Source organism: Ptychodera flava, assembly GCF_041260155.1.
Source record: "Ptychodera flava strain L36383 chromosome 23 unlocalized genomic scaffold, AS_Pfla_20210202 Scaffold_24__1_contigs__length_23054250_pilon, whole genome shotgun sequence".
Taxonomy (NCBI): Eukaryota; Metazoa; Hemichordata; class Enteropneusta; family Ptychoderidae; genus Ptychodera; species Ptychodera flava.
Genome location: NW_027248278.1, coordinates 1,788,363 through 1,801,224, shown reverse-complemented (window position 1 = coordinate 1,801,224; position 12,862 = coordinate 1,788,363). Strand labels below are relative to the sequence as shown.

Sequence of the window (12,862 nt, the reverse complement as noted above, 5' to 3'; positions counted from 1 at the left end):
TCGCACTTTCAGGCTCACTTGACACCAACTTCTTGTTTGTACCACAAAGCCGTGGAGGTAGAAAGAAAGACTTTCTACCTCCATGATTTAGCCACTGTGATTTAGCACACCTCTTGATACTTTTAGAACGTCAACATGATGCCTGGCATTTTTCACGAAATTTGGACACCATTCTATCCATCAAAATCAATTGTCCTTCTCAGTTCCAACAAAGTTTGCTTTCAATAGCTGCGATATCGCCGCAGTACTTGTGGCGTGTATCGAACGTACTCAGGTCATTGGGGTCACGCCACAGTCAGCGATGACCTTAATGACCCTAGCGTGTTCGATACACGCCACAAGTACTGCTGCAATACACAGCCAGCCTTCAATCACCTCTATTTCCTCGTACTTCTGGATTAATCCTTTCAGTTTATGTTTCCTGTCTCGTGTGCCAGTGTTTTTGGTTCTGATACCAGTGTTCGAACATAGTTCTGATCCAGTCGAATTTTGACCAGCATTTTCATGGTAGCAGCCATATTTGTTGTAGCATGTTCTGTCAGGTGACTAACCTCCGCCATCTTGAAACAAATTCTGTTCAAGATGGCTACCTGGTACCTGACCCCATTTTTCCCCACGTCCTCTATCGGAGAAAATGGGTCAGGGAACCAGACTAGCAAGATGGCCAGCACTTGAGCATAATCCGCATTGAGACTGAAAATGTCAAGCTTGCAAACAGTTGTTACAGCCTTTTTAGCTCGTATTTGGTATTGATATAAATACCAAAAAGAGCTTATATGGTGAGTTGATGGCGTCTGTATGTATGTATGTAGGTATGTATGTGCAGATGTATGTGCGTCACATACATCAAAGGCTCCCATACCGCCAAAGCTACCATCTCAGTATTTGGTGTACAGGTAGATGCAGGGGTTGAGATGTGACGTTGTTCAAATGAACATGTCAGAGTCAAAAATATGCAAATGAGGTAAGAAAAAGGGGAAATCCTGCAAATGTGCAGGAGTGGTGGCAGTAACTGAAACAGCCCACACATCTGAGTAAGAGGTTCTTGACCTTTAACCTATTTGTATGCAGGGTACCTATTATGTGTGGGAGTGGTGGCAGTAACTGAAACAGCTTATTAGTCATTTCCTGTCATTGTTTATGAACTGTGACATATTAACAGACCTGCTCAAACCATGGATGTCTATTGTTTTACATCCATGGTTGAAACATTCTCTGCTATGCATGTTGCTAAAGTTGACCTCCAGTACCTAAAGTTTCAGACCTTATTTACTTTTGTCATTCTTGTTTTTCTGGTTTAAATATTTCTTGTTATTTTTCTGGTTGTACTGTGCAGAAATCATTGTCATAACATCAACGTAGAATTTTCCTGCACTGAACAGATAGAAACAACACTTATTGTTGATCTTTGGTATGTACCAATTCTGATCAAATTTGAGCGACACCGTATAATTGCGGTATTTTTCTTGATCTTGACTTTGTGAGATAAAAAGTCTCGCAGAGAAATTTCAAATTTTGAAAAATTTCGATGGTGCATCTTTTGGTTTTTCAATGTACACTATACGTTCACCATTATAAATATTTGTGAGTTTCCCATTTATCCGCCATCTCAGTCTAGTGGGTTTGGTCTTTGTCTTGAGACCCATACCGACCGAAGCGCTTATTAAAGCACTGTCATCTATCGATAACGGAAGATCTTTTATCCTGACTTTAGTCCAATCTTCATGCAACTCCCGCCTAATGGATTCCGATCCCACAGATCTACCGATTTGCCTCGAAGTGTCAACCCATGTTGTACAAGTATCAACATATCCCCTTTGTCTTTCGGGTTAATCCTCCATAACCCACGGATGCGTTGTAGCCCATCGATATTCTTAATTGGTATGATTTCAGCTATAGCTGCAAGAATTTCTTCACCTCTTAGCCATTGCTTGTTATCAGCGCCTAAAACATCGGACTGTTTCAAAAAGACAACTGTTTTCTTTTCTTCGGCTTCAAAGTTTTCAACTACAGACTCGGTTTCAGCACATTTGCATAACATACATTTTCACCGGCAGCCATGTTGTAAAGTCGTCTTCGTTGTCCTCGCTGACGGGTGAAAACAATAACCTCTCTGGAATCCTCAAAATGCTTGAAGATATTTCCAAAAGGCGCCGGCTTGATAGCCAAGTGGTAAATCAACGTTCCACGTTGGAAACGACAGGAGAAACGATACTGAAGCGTATATTTCAATAAGAAATTACCGCAGCACTCAGAACCTGCTTCCTTGGATAACAGATGTAGAGCACCCTCCCTAAGATTGGATTAATCTTTATCGACGACAAGCTTGGCCAAAGAGCATTGGCAAACTATCACGCAAGCTTAGAGTAGGTACAGCCAAGCTTGGACTAAGGTACTGCACAATCCCGTGTGTAGCACACCAATTATCTTGAAAGTGCCGTATCCTATTTAAATATTCATGCAAGAAATTTTACATAATATTTCTGAATTGAGCTAAAACCAGTGATACTATTCAAACATATCGTTTTGTTGGATTTTTTAAAACGCACAAGTTGAGTGATCAGAGCAAATACTGCAAAATAATCGTAATCATACCATAATCTAATAACACTAGGTCAGAATTCGTAAGACAATAGTTGTAAACATAGACACAAAACAGCACAGAACAGACAGTAAATAGACGGTACACAACAAAGTCATATTCATGAAAGAAAGATATATGGACCTCTGGCCAGAAGACCAAGAAGTGATGTCAGGTGTTTCCAAAATAGTAAGCGCATCCTGCCCCACATGTGGCACCCGCCATATATCAATCTGTTTGTCAGATAGGTAGTGGTCACTAACAAAGCTAAAGTCGTAAGTGTTCAGTAAGATTTGGAAACAGGTGATGATTTATCTTAGTGTGTGTTGTGAATATTGTTACCTTCACGTGGAGTGTTGCCACCAGCTGTCAACACTTCATGTTGTCGCTGGCCATATCTGATAACTCAAAGACTCACAGACGGCCAAACTTTCCAATCAAACATAGGGGCCTACTCTCATTTTCCTTTAGACCAACGTAACTTTTTGTATGCTATGTGTCATCACCATAGAAAGAGGAATTATCTCAAAGCCACTGCCATTATTTAAACTCCACTGCATATGCTGTATTGGATATGTAAACTGCACAAGAACCCTTACAAAACAACGCTTTATTGCAGGATCAAGCAAATGCACTACCAAACATCTGTCACAATTATGACTATAATTTTAACAACCATCAAAAATAGTCTTTTTCGATATTGTGACAAAGTGTATGAAACAAGTGGGTTGAATCAAATGTGGATACTAAAAAGTTTCCAAGGAATTGTTGCTTGATTTAAAAGTCAAGAAAAACAAGTACAGGTCAATCCAAACATTTAACTTTTCCACATTATACACCACAATTCCCCACGATAAACTAAAAACAAGACTGTTCTCTCTTGTGAAACAAGCTTTCCTTCATAAAATGGCAGTAGAAGTACCAATACATCACCATCAAACATAGTTCAAGTTATTTTAGTAACAACATGGATGCCCAGCATAAATACACTGATGAAGATATTATTAAAATGTTTGATTTCTTAATCGACAACATATTTGTTAAGTTTGGTGGTATGACATTTCAACAATCTATCGGCATACCAATGGGTACAAATTGTGCACCACTTCTTGCTGACTTATTTCTGTATTCATATGAAGCAGAGTTCCTACAATCTCTCTACAAAGCAGGGTCTAAAAAACTTGCAAGGCATTTTAACAACACGCACAGATATATTGATGATCTGATTAGTCTAGACAATCCAGACATATCAAATTACTTACATCATATTTATCCTGATGAGTTGGAAATCAAAGAAACAACAGAGGGTAGGAACTCTGCTTCATATCTTGATCTGTTCCTACAAGTGGGTACTAATGGGCTAAACACTAAGCTGTCTGACAAAAGGGGTGATTTGATTCTGAAATCATAAATTATCCCCACTTATCAAGTAATATTCCATCTGCACCTGCTTATGGTGTGTACGTGTCTCAACTTCTCAGGTATTGTAGGGCTTGTGATTCCTACACTGATTTTCAACTGAGACACAGCTCATTGGCATCAAAATTAGTGAGACAGGGATACACAACAAAAAGACTCGTTAGGACTTTCAAAAAGGTATACGGTCGATATGGCAACGTTGTGGCCAAATATGACACCTCGGTCACTCAAATTATTAGCGACAGCATTCCCGGCTTTGACTTATAACAGTGATTCATATCCTGTATCATTTCATACAATATTTAGACAATTTTGGGTCAATCGTGATGGGTGTAGCATGCCAGCAGGGTACGCTTACCCATTTCAGAACCTGGTATCGTCACTAACAGTTGTTCAGGATAGTCCTACATAACTTTGTAAATCAAAAATGTCACATGGACGTGCTAAGGTATAACTGCGAATAAAAAGATTATTGGACCAGTTTAACGTCATATTGGAACTATTCATCAACCAGCCACTGTCAACTTGAACTTTTTCTCTAAAATTTCTGCACAGAAATCTTGTCATTGGCCTGACCTACATGTCATCTTGAATGTAGCCAATCACAGCAGGATGTTGTTGGCTGACCTACATGTCATCTTGAATGTAGCCAATCATGGCAGGTTGATATGTGCCATACCAAAATATGCATCCTTGTCTTTGATACAGAACACAAAATTTACCAAAGCTGTGTAATAGCACATTTTTCATTCAAAGGTACAGATACTAAGTCAAGGTATTTTGCTGATTAAAGATCCAAATTTTCTAATTTGTGTTAAAACTGGAAAAGTACCTTGAAAAAGTAAACCAGTCTTTGAGTAATTACAAAAAGTAATACAATTATTTGAGTATACAATAATGTTAGGTAATTTTGCAGGTTTATTAGTCCCCACGGATACCGTCTGGGGGGACATAGGTTTGGTCATGTCCGTGCATGCGTCCGTCCGTCCGTCAGTCCATCCGTCCGTCCGTTCACGCAGATATCTCAGAGATTTCATTCAAACTTGGTACAAGGATTACTTCATATGTCATACCCTGTGCAAGTTACGCACTAGTGCACACATACTACACTTAGAAACAGGTAGATATAGAAACCTTGATGTCATAGACAGAGCATGCCCAATTGCCAAAACAAACAAGTAGAAGATGAGATACATTTTCTATTTCATTGCAAAGGCTACACAGACATGAGACACGATTTTTTCAGTAAACTAAACATTTGTAAAAACGCATTCAGAGGCACACAAGACCTTGTAAGCATCTTTTCAAGGACAGATAAAGCATCACTGTGTGAATTGGGAAAATACATACATACATGTTTTAAACTCAGACAAGACAAAATGAAAAACAAAGTAAACTATTTATGAACCTGTAATATGTTGACCTCATATATATATATTATATATATATATATATATTTAAAAACTATCTACTGTTGATTGACCAATCAGAGTGCTCAATTCAGGGTGTTTTATTTACTCATAAAGCCTTGGTCACCAAATTCCAGAAACGAATGACAGCGCCGTAGTAAAGTACTGTCCAATCAAAAGTGAACATGTCATATTCTGTAGACATCTGGTACGTTTTAATATTCAAATTTGGTAACACAGCTGAAACCAGCTGCAACACAAAATCTGCTGTGCCCTAGGGCATTTATATTATGTGCCCTAGGGCATTTATAGGATGTTCCATTACATTGGAAGGCTATTTCACAAATAAAAGTTTTAATTCATATCCTAAACATGTTACATTGACAAAGGGGACGGTTGACGTAAATACATTGAAAACGAAAATATATCAATTAGGGCGATAGTTTTTAAGTCGGATAAAACCCTCGTACTCGGGCTCTTCTGGTATATAGAGTCCAACCCTACGATAAAATGTCTCGGCCTGCGGCCTCGACATTTTATCGTTGGGTTGGACTTTATATACCAGAAGAGCCCTCGTACTCGGGCTTTATCCTATACATATATATATATATATATATATATATAATATATATATATATATATATATATATATATATATATATATATATAGAAGAAACTTGGGTTGAAACACACTACCACACCTGGTTGTTAGGTTCCAAACGTATTTATTATACCTCAAACACAACGTTTCGCTCTAAATTAGAGCTTCTTCAGGTGTTTTCTACAATAAAAAGTACGAACATGAAAATTACAATGGTTGAATTGTGTAGGAAAACGAGCAATGTAGAGTTATAAGTCTGTGAAAATCTGGAAATGTACATGAATGACAGGAGAGACTAAAAATTACAATGGTTGAATTGTATAGAAAAACGAGCAATGTGGAGTTACAAGTATCTGAAAATCTGTAAATGTACATAAATGAAAGGAGAGAGACTAACCTCGAGGTTGTGAGTACGGTCAAAACTGTCTGGACCTACGCCGAGAGCTGGAAATTGGCGCGCTGAAGTCCAGGGGGGTCCCTTTAAATACTCAAAAGCTGGTATGTGGGGGCGCTGTTAAATGCTATGTAAATTTTGGGCGAATGTTTAGGCCAGCTGGAGACAGTGTGTCAAGTTTTTTGATCCATTGTGATTCTAAATGTTTGCGTAGTTTGTCATCCTGTTTATTGACTTGGATGATGCCAATTATTGAAACATCACTGATATTGTGTTGATCAGAATTAAAATGTATGGCGACCGGGGTATCTATTTTATGACGCACTGAGGAGAGGTGATTATTGAAACGAAGTCTGAGAGATGTTTTAGTTTCCCCGACATATTGTTTATGGCAGCGTTGGCATGTGAGGAGGTATACGACGTTTTTGCTGTTGCAGCTGATGGCATTTCTGATTGTGTATGTTTTCTTGTTGACTGTGCTTTGGAACTGTGATGTATTAAGGGTATATTTGCAAATGTTGCAACCCCTCGTAGATTGACATTTGGTGAAACCGGGGCTGGATTCACCGGCGTTGTTAATATTCGAGCGGACAAGGAGGTCTTTGAGGTTAACATTGCGTCGATATGATATAATTGGCATGTTAGGGATGGCTTCTTTACATCTTGATGACTTATGGAGTGTTGGGAGGTTCGAGGACATGATGAATTTCAAGTTAGGGTGACGGGGATTATATGTCGAGTTAGTCTCTCTCCTTTCATTTATGTACATTTACAGATTTTCAGATACTTGTAACTCCACATTGCTCGTTTTTCTATACAATTCAACCATTGTAATTTTTTAGTCTCTCCTGTCATTCATGTACATTTCCAGATTTTCACAGACTTATAACTCTACATTGCTCGTTTTCCTACACAATTCAACCATTGTAATTTTCATGTTCGTACTTTTTATTGTAGAAAACACCTGAAGAAGCTCTAAATTTAGAGCGAAACGTTGTGTTTGAGGTATAATAAATACGTTTGGAACCTAACAACCAGGTGTGGTAGTGTGTTTCAACCCAAGTTTCTTCTATCTTCACCCCATTCCACGCTCCACTGGGGATCACCTGAATTCCTACAGTTTCTTATATATATTATATATATATATATATATATATATATATATATATATATATATATATATATATATATATATATATATATATATATATATATATATACATATTCTTTCATTGTTGTTTTTTGCAAAACCTTTATTGTACTTTATGATCAAGATCCCAACTGGGATACGATTTCAATAAAGGCTTACTTTACTTTACTTTACTTTACTTTACATATGAACATCGATTTGTTTTGTGATATGATCCAATATGGCCGCCAGGCAGCCATTTTATTACGATTTTTTTCATGTACAGAGCCATAACTTAGACATGTTTCAACCGATTTTATTCAAAGTTGGTACAAAGACATTGACCAATGTCATAGGTATGCACATCAATTTGTTTTGTGATACTATCCAATATGGCTGCCGTGCAGCCAATTTGTTTCGATTTTTAATGTACAGAGCCATATAAACTCAGGCATATCTCAACCGATTTTATTCAAAGTTGGTACCAGGACATTGACCTATGTCATACATTTGCACATTACATCAACAATGACTTGTTGATTTTTGTATAAATTTTGCTTGTATTAATTATTATAGTTTTTCTTTAAACTTTCGGAATCTTTTCTCTGAAATGTTGGATATTGATAATGTGCACTATCTGAGAATAAAGAAGATGATATGATTGTGCAGTAGAAATCCCAAATTCCATTCTGGTACATCACGTAGAATATACTCTGGTACATCACGTAGAATATACTCTGGTACATCACACTGAATATACTCTGGTACATCACACTGAATATACTCTGGTACATCACACTGAATATACTCTGGTACATCACACTGAATATACTCTGGTACATCACGTAGAATATACTCTGGTACATCACACTGAATATACTCTGGTACATCACACTGAATATACTCTGGTACATCACACTTAATATACTCTGGTACATCACACTGAATATACTCTGGTATATCACACTGAATATACTCTGGTACATCACACTGAATATACTCTGGTACATCACACTGAATATACTCTGGTACATCACACTGAATATACTCTGGTACATCACACTGAATATACTCTGGTACATCACACTGAATATACTCTGTATATCACACTGAATATACTCTGGTACATCACACTGAATATACTCTGTATATCACACTGAATATACTCTGGTACATCACACTGAATATACTCTGGTACATCACATTGAATATACTCTGGTACATCACACTGAATATACTCTTGTATATCACACTGAATATACTCTGGTACATCACACTGAATATACTCTGTATATCACACTGAATATACTCTGGTACATCACGTTGAATATACTCTGGTACATCACACTGAATATACTCTGGTACATCGCACTGAATATACTCTGTATATCACACTGAATATACTCTGGTACATCACTTTGAATATACTCTGGTACATCACACTGAATATACTCTGTATATCACACTGAATATACTCTGGTACATCACACTGAATAAACATACTCAAACTTCATTCTATACGACAAATCATAAATTCATGACTTCTGATTTGTTGCAGAGTCTTCAGAAGAAGATGATTAGTGTCTTGTTGTCATGGTGATGGCTTTTATTCAGAAAATGGCAAATCAAACCAGCTGAAAAGAGACATATTTTAGTCACAAAAACCAATCAGAGGTAACATGAACTAAATTCATCCCGATGGGGTCAGCCAGTTTGTTGTCTTCATCAACAAAGTTACTTTGTCACAATAACATTTTGTCAAATCAATTGCCCTTGTCAGTTTTCAAAGATCCTGAACTCCGTCAGTTTTGATTTATTATCACCATGAGTTCACAATATTGCCAATTATGAGAGTTTGTTAATGAAATAATCTTGTAAAGGAGAAGAGATTCTGCCGAGGTATGGAAGACATTCAAAAGTGTTGCATGAAGACAACATTCAGTGTCGTTGATCAGCTTTGTTAGAATATGTGTCACAATTTGATTATGAACTTTACAACCAATGTACTGAGTAAAAGCAAACAAAGAGGTGAAGTTGACAAGTAGAACAATATTGTTAGTGTATTTTGCCATTCTTGCATTTCATGTCAACAACTGTTCTTATAAAGATCACTTTGAATTCTGTTTTGGATATCAAACACCATGATCTCTTAAAGTGATTGCTATACAGTCAGGATTAGGTTATGGTTTGTTAGGATCCACTATTGTACAATCATATTGAAAACTTACCAAAAGGTGCATTACTTTGCTAATAACCAGACACTCTTCAACAAAACTCGTCTAACATTGAAATATGGAATATCACTTTGGATTCAGGACTCAATATTATGTGCATGGATCTTCAAATGGTAAACTTGAAATTTGTCTTCAACAATACTTTAATTCAAAACCATACATTAGTAATCAGTCAGAAAGGTTTGTCTGAGAAAATGGACTGTGGGCTTTTTTTGAAGTGTTTCAAGACAAGAATTACCATCTAATGCATCACAGTATTTGATTTTGAAGTTGCCATGCCATAAAACACAGACACTGGTGCAAGGGTCTATGCACACAAAGGTAAAACTATTTTGATAAGATCATCCTTACCAAAGAGAGACGTGAATTTTTGAATTGAAATTGCCCTGTTTATCTTTGATGACATGTACCTACTGTGGTACTGGATATCGATTTGAAATGTTTCAGTTTAGAGAGCATAGTCCATAAATGAATATTGATATAGACAATTGTCATAACAACAGAATGTCTTCAGCCCATTCCCTGATATTCAGTCAATATCACTCAGGGTAGTTTGTAAACAACAACAATGGTAGTTTGTAAACATCAACAACAGTAACTTAAAGTAACAGGTACCATTTATAGAGCACACCAAATTCTTTCTTGACTGGTTTTCACATTTTTTTCAAGTTAATTCGTTCTACTTCAACTGTGTACTACCAAAACAATGCTGTATTCAATTGAGAGTGACAACTCTTTTCAAATAGCTGTCAGTCAAATGTACTTTCCAACTGTGGTACACACTTCATACATGACATACCTTAAATGAAATAATTGTATCAGGTATTTTTGAAATGTGTAGTTTCACTGGCAAACAAGCAGATCAACATTTTGTAATCAATAACCAACTATTTAGAGTTTCTCCAAAAATGGTATTTTTGATGTTTTATTTTACCATTTGTACTGTATCAACCATCATTGTATGTCCAATAGTAATAATAATAATAAATACATCTGCAAAATAAACCAGTTTATGGTTCTAGAAATTATTATAGACAGCCAGGTTTACAGCTGTGGAAGTTACTATAGACAGCCAAGTTTATGGCTATGGGCGATTTATTATAGAGAGCCAGGTTTAAGGCTATTGAAGTTATTAGGACAGCCAGGTTTATGGCCATATAAGTTATTATGGACAGCCAGGTTTATGGCTATGAAAGTTACTATAGACAGCCAGGTTTATCGCTAAGGAGGTCGCTATATAGGTCGCTATATCACTCAGCGATAGCTATGCATTGCAGCCATCAATCAGTGATAGCAATGCATTGCAGCCATCAATCAGTGATAGCTATACATTGCAGCCATCAATCAGTGATAGCTATACATTGCAGCCATCAATCAGTGATAGCTATACATTGCAGCCATCAATCAGTGATAGCTAAGCTTTGCAGCCATCAATCAGTGATAGCTATGCATTGCAGCCATCAATCAGTGATAGCTATGCATTGCAGCCATCAATCAGCGAAAGCTATGCATTGCAGCCATCAATCAGTGATAGCTATACATTGCAGCCATCAATCAGTGATAGCTATGCATTGCAGCCATCAATCAGCGATAGCTATGCATTGCAGCCATCAATCAGTGATAGCTATACATTGCAGCCATCAATCAGTGATAGCTATGCATTGCAGCCATCAATCAGCGATAGCTATACATTGCAGCCATCAATCAGTGATAGCTAAGCATTATGCAGCCATCAATCAGTGATAGCTATGCATTGCAGCCATCAATCAGTGATAGCTAAGCATTATGCAGCCATCAATCAGTGATAGCTATGCATTGCAGCCATCAATCAGCGATAGCTATACATTGCAGCCATCAATCAGTGATAGCTCAGCATTATGCAACCATCAATCAGCGATAGCTATACATTGCAGCCATCAATCAGCGATAGCTATACATTGCAGCCATCAATCAGCGATAGCGATGCATTGCAGCCATCAATCAGCGATAGCTATACATTGCAGCCATCAATCAGTGATAGCTATGCATTGCAGCCATCAATCAGTGATAGCTATGCATTGCAGCCATCAATCAGTGATAGCCATGCATTGCAGCCATCAATCAGTGATAGCTATGCATTGCAGCCATCAATCAGCGATAGCTATGCATTGCAGCCATCAATCAGCAATAGCTATGCATTGCAGCCATCAATCAGCGATAGCTATATTGCAGCCATCAATCAGCGATAGCTATGTATTGCAGCCATCAATCAGCGATAGCTATGCATTGCAGCCATCAATCAGCGATAGCTATGCATTGCAGCCATCAATCAGCGATAGCTATGCATTGCAGCCATCAATCAGCGATAGCTATGCATTGCAGCCATCAATCAGTGATAGCTATGCATTGCAGCCATCAATCAGTGATAGCTATGCATTGCAGCCATCAATCAGTGAGAGCTATGCATTGCAGCCATCATTCAGCGATAGCTATACATTGCAGCCATTAATCAATATAGCTACCCATTGCAGCCATAATCAGTACAGCTTTGCCTTGCAGCCATTATTCAGTGTAGCTATGCATTGCTTCTATTATTAAGTTACTCTATCTGCCCCATTGGCTGTACAAATTGTATAGCATAGGGAACTATTAACCATGAGTGTCACAAGTGTAATCTGTTCATTGTGAATGTTATTTTCAATTTGAGAGATGCATTAGTTTCCATCAAGGCACTGTCAGAGTTGTTGAATTGTGAAGTATATTTCATTTGTCAAAAACCATGCTGCCATATCCACCGATCCAAAGTGGCAGGTTGGTCTTAGACTTGTAAATAACTGTGTGTATAAGGATGACAATTTAGATGTGTTTGGTAGACAAGGAAAGCATACTTCATGGACTATCCAGTTTTCAACCAATATGCTGAGAGAGAGAATATTTCCAAATACAATCGACAAAGTGGTACCGAGAAATATACAGACTATCTGTTGAAGACTGGCAGATGACATGACGCAATGAAGCCTCAACAGTCTCCATTAAAACGTAGAAACAGAAGAGAAAGAGAAAATGAAGGCAATCTCTGCGATGACAATACTGACTAAACAGACACAAACAAAAAC

General features: G+C 37.5%; 1 protein-coding gene across 1 annotated transcript in view; it reads left to right on the top strand.

Moving 5' to 3' along the window:
• Positions 1-10,772, top strand: part of LOC139124776 (eIF5-mimic protein 2-like) — a 162,730-nt gene extending 151,958 nt beyond the window's left edge. The window contains 1 exon segment of the mRNA XM_070690888.1: positions 9,092-10,772. Coding sequence (XP_070546989.1) covers positions 9,092-9,114 — 23 coding nt within the window. The 3' untranslated portion in view covers positions 9,115-10,772.
• The last annotated feature ends 2,090 nt before the right edge of the window (positions 10,773-12,862 follow it).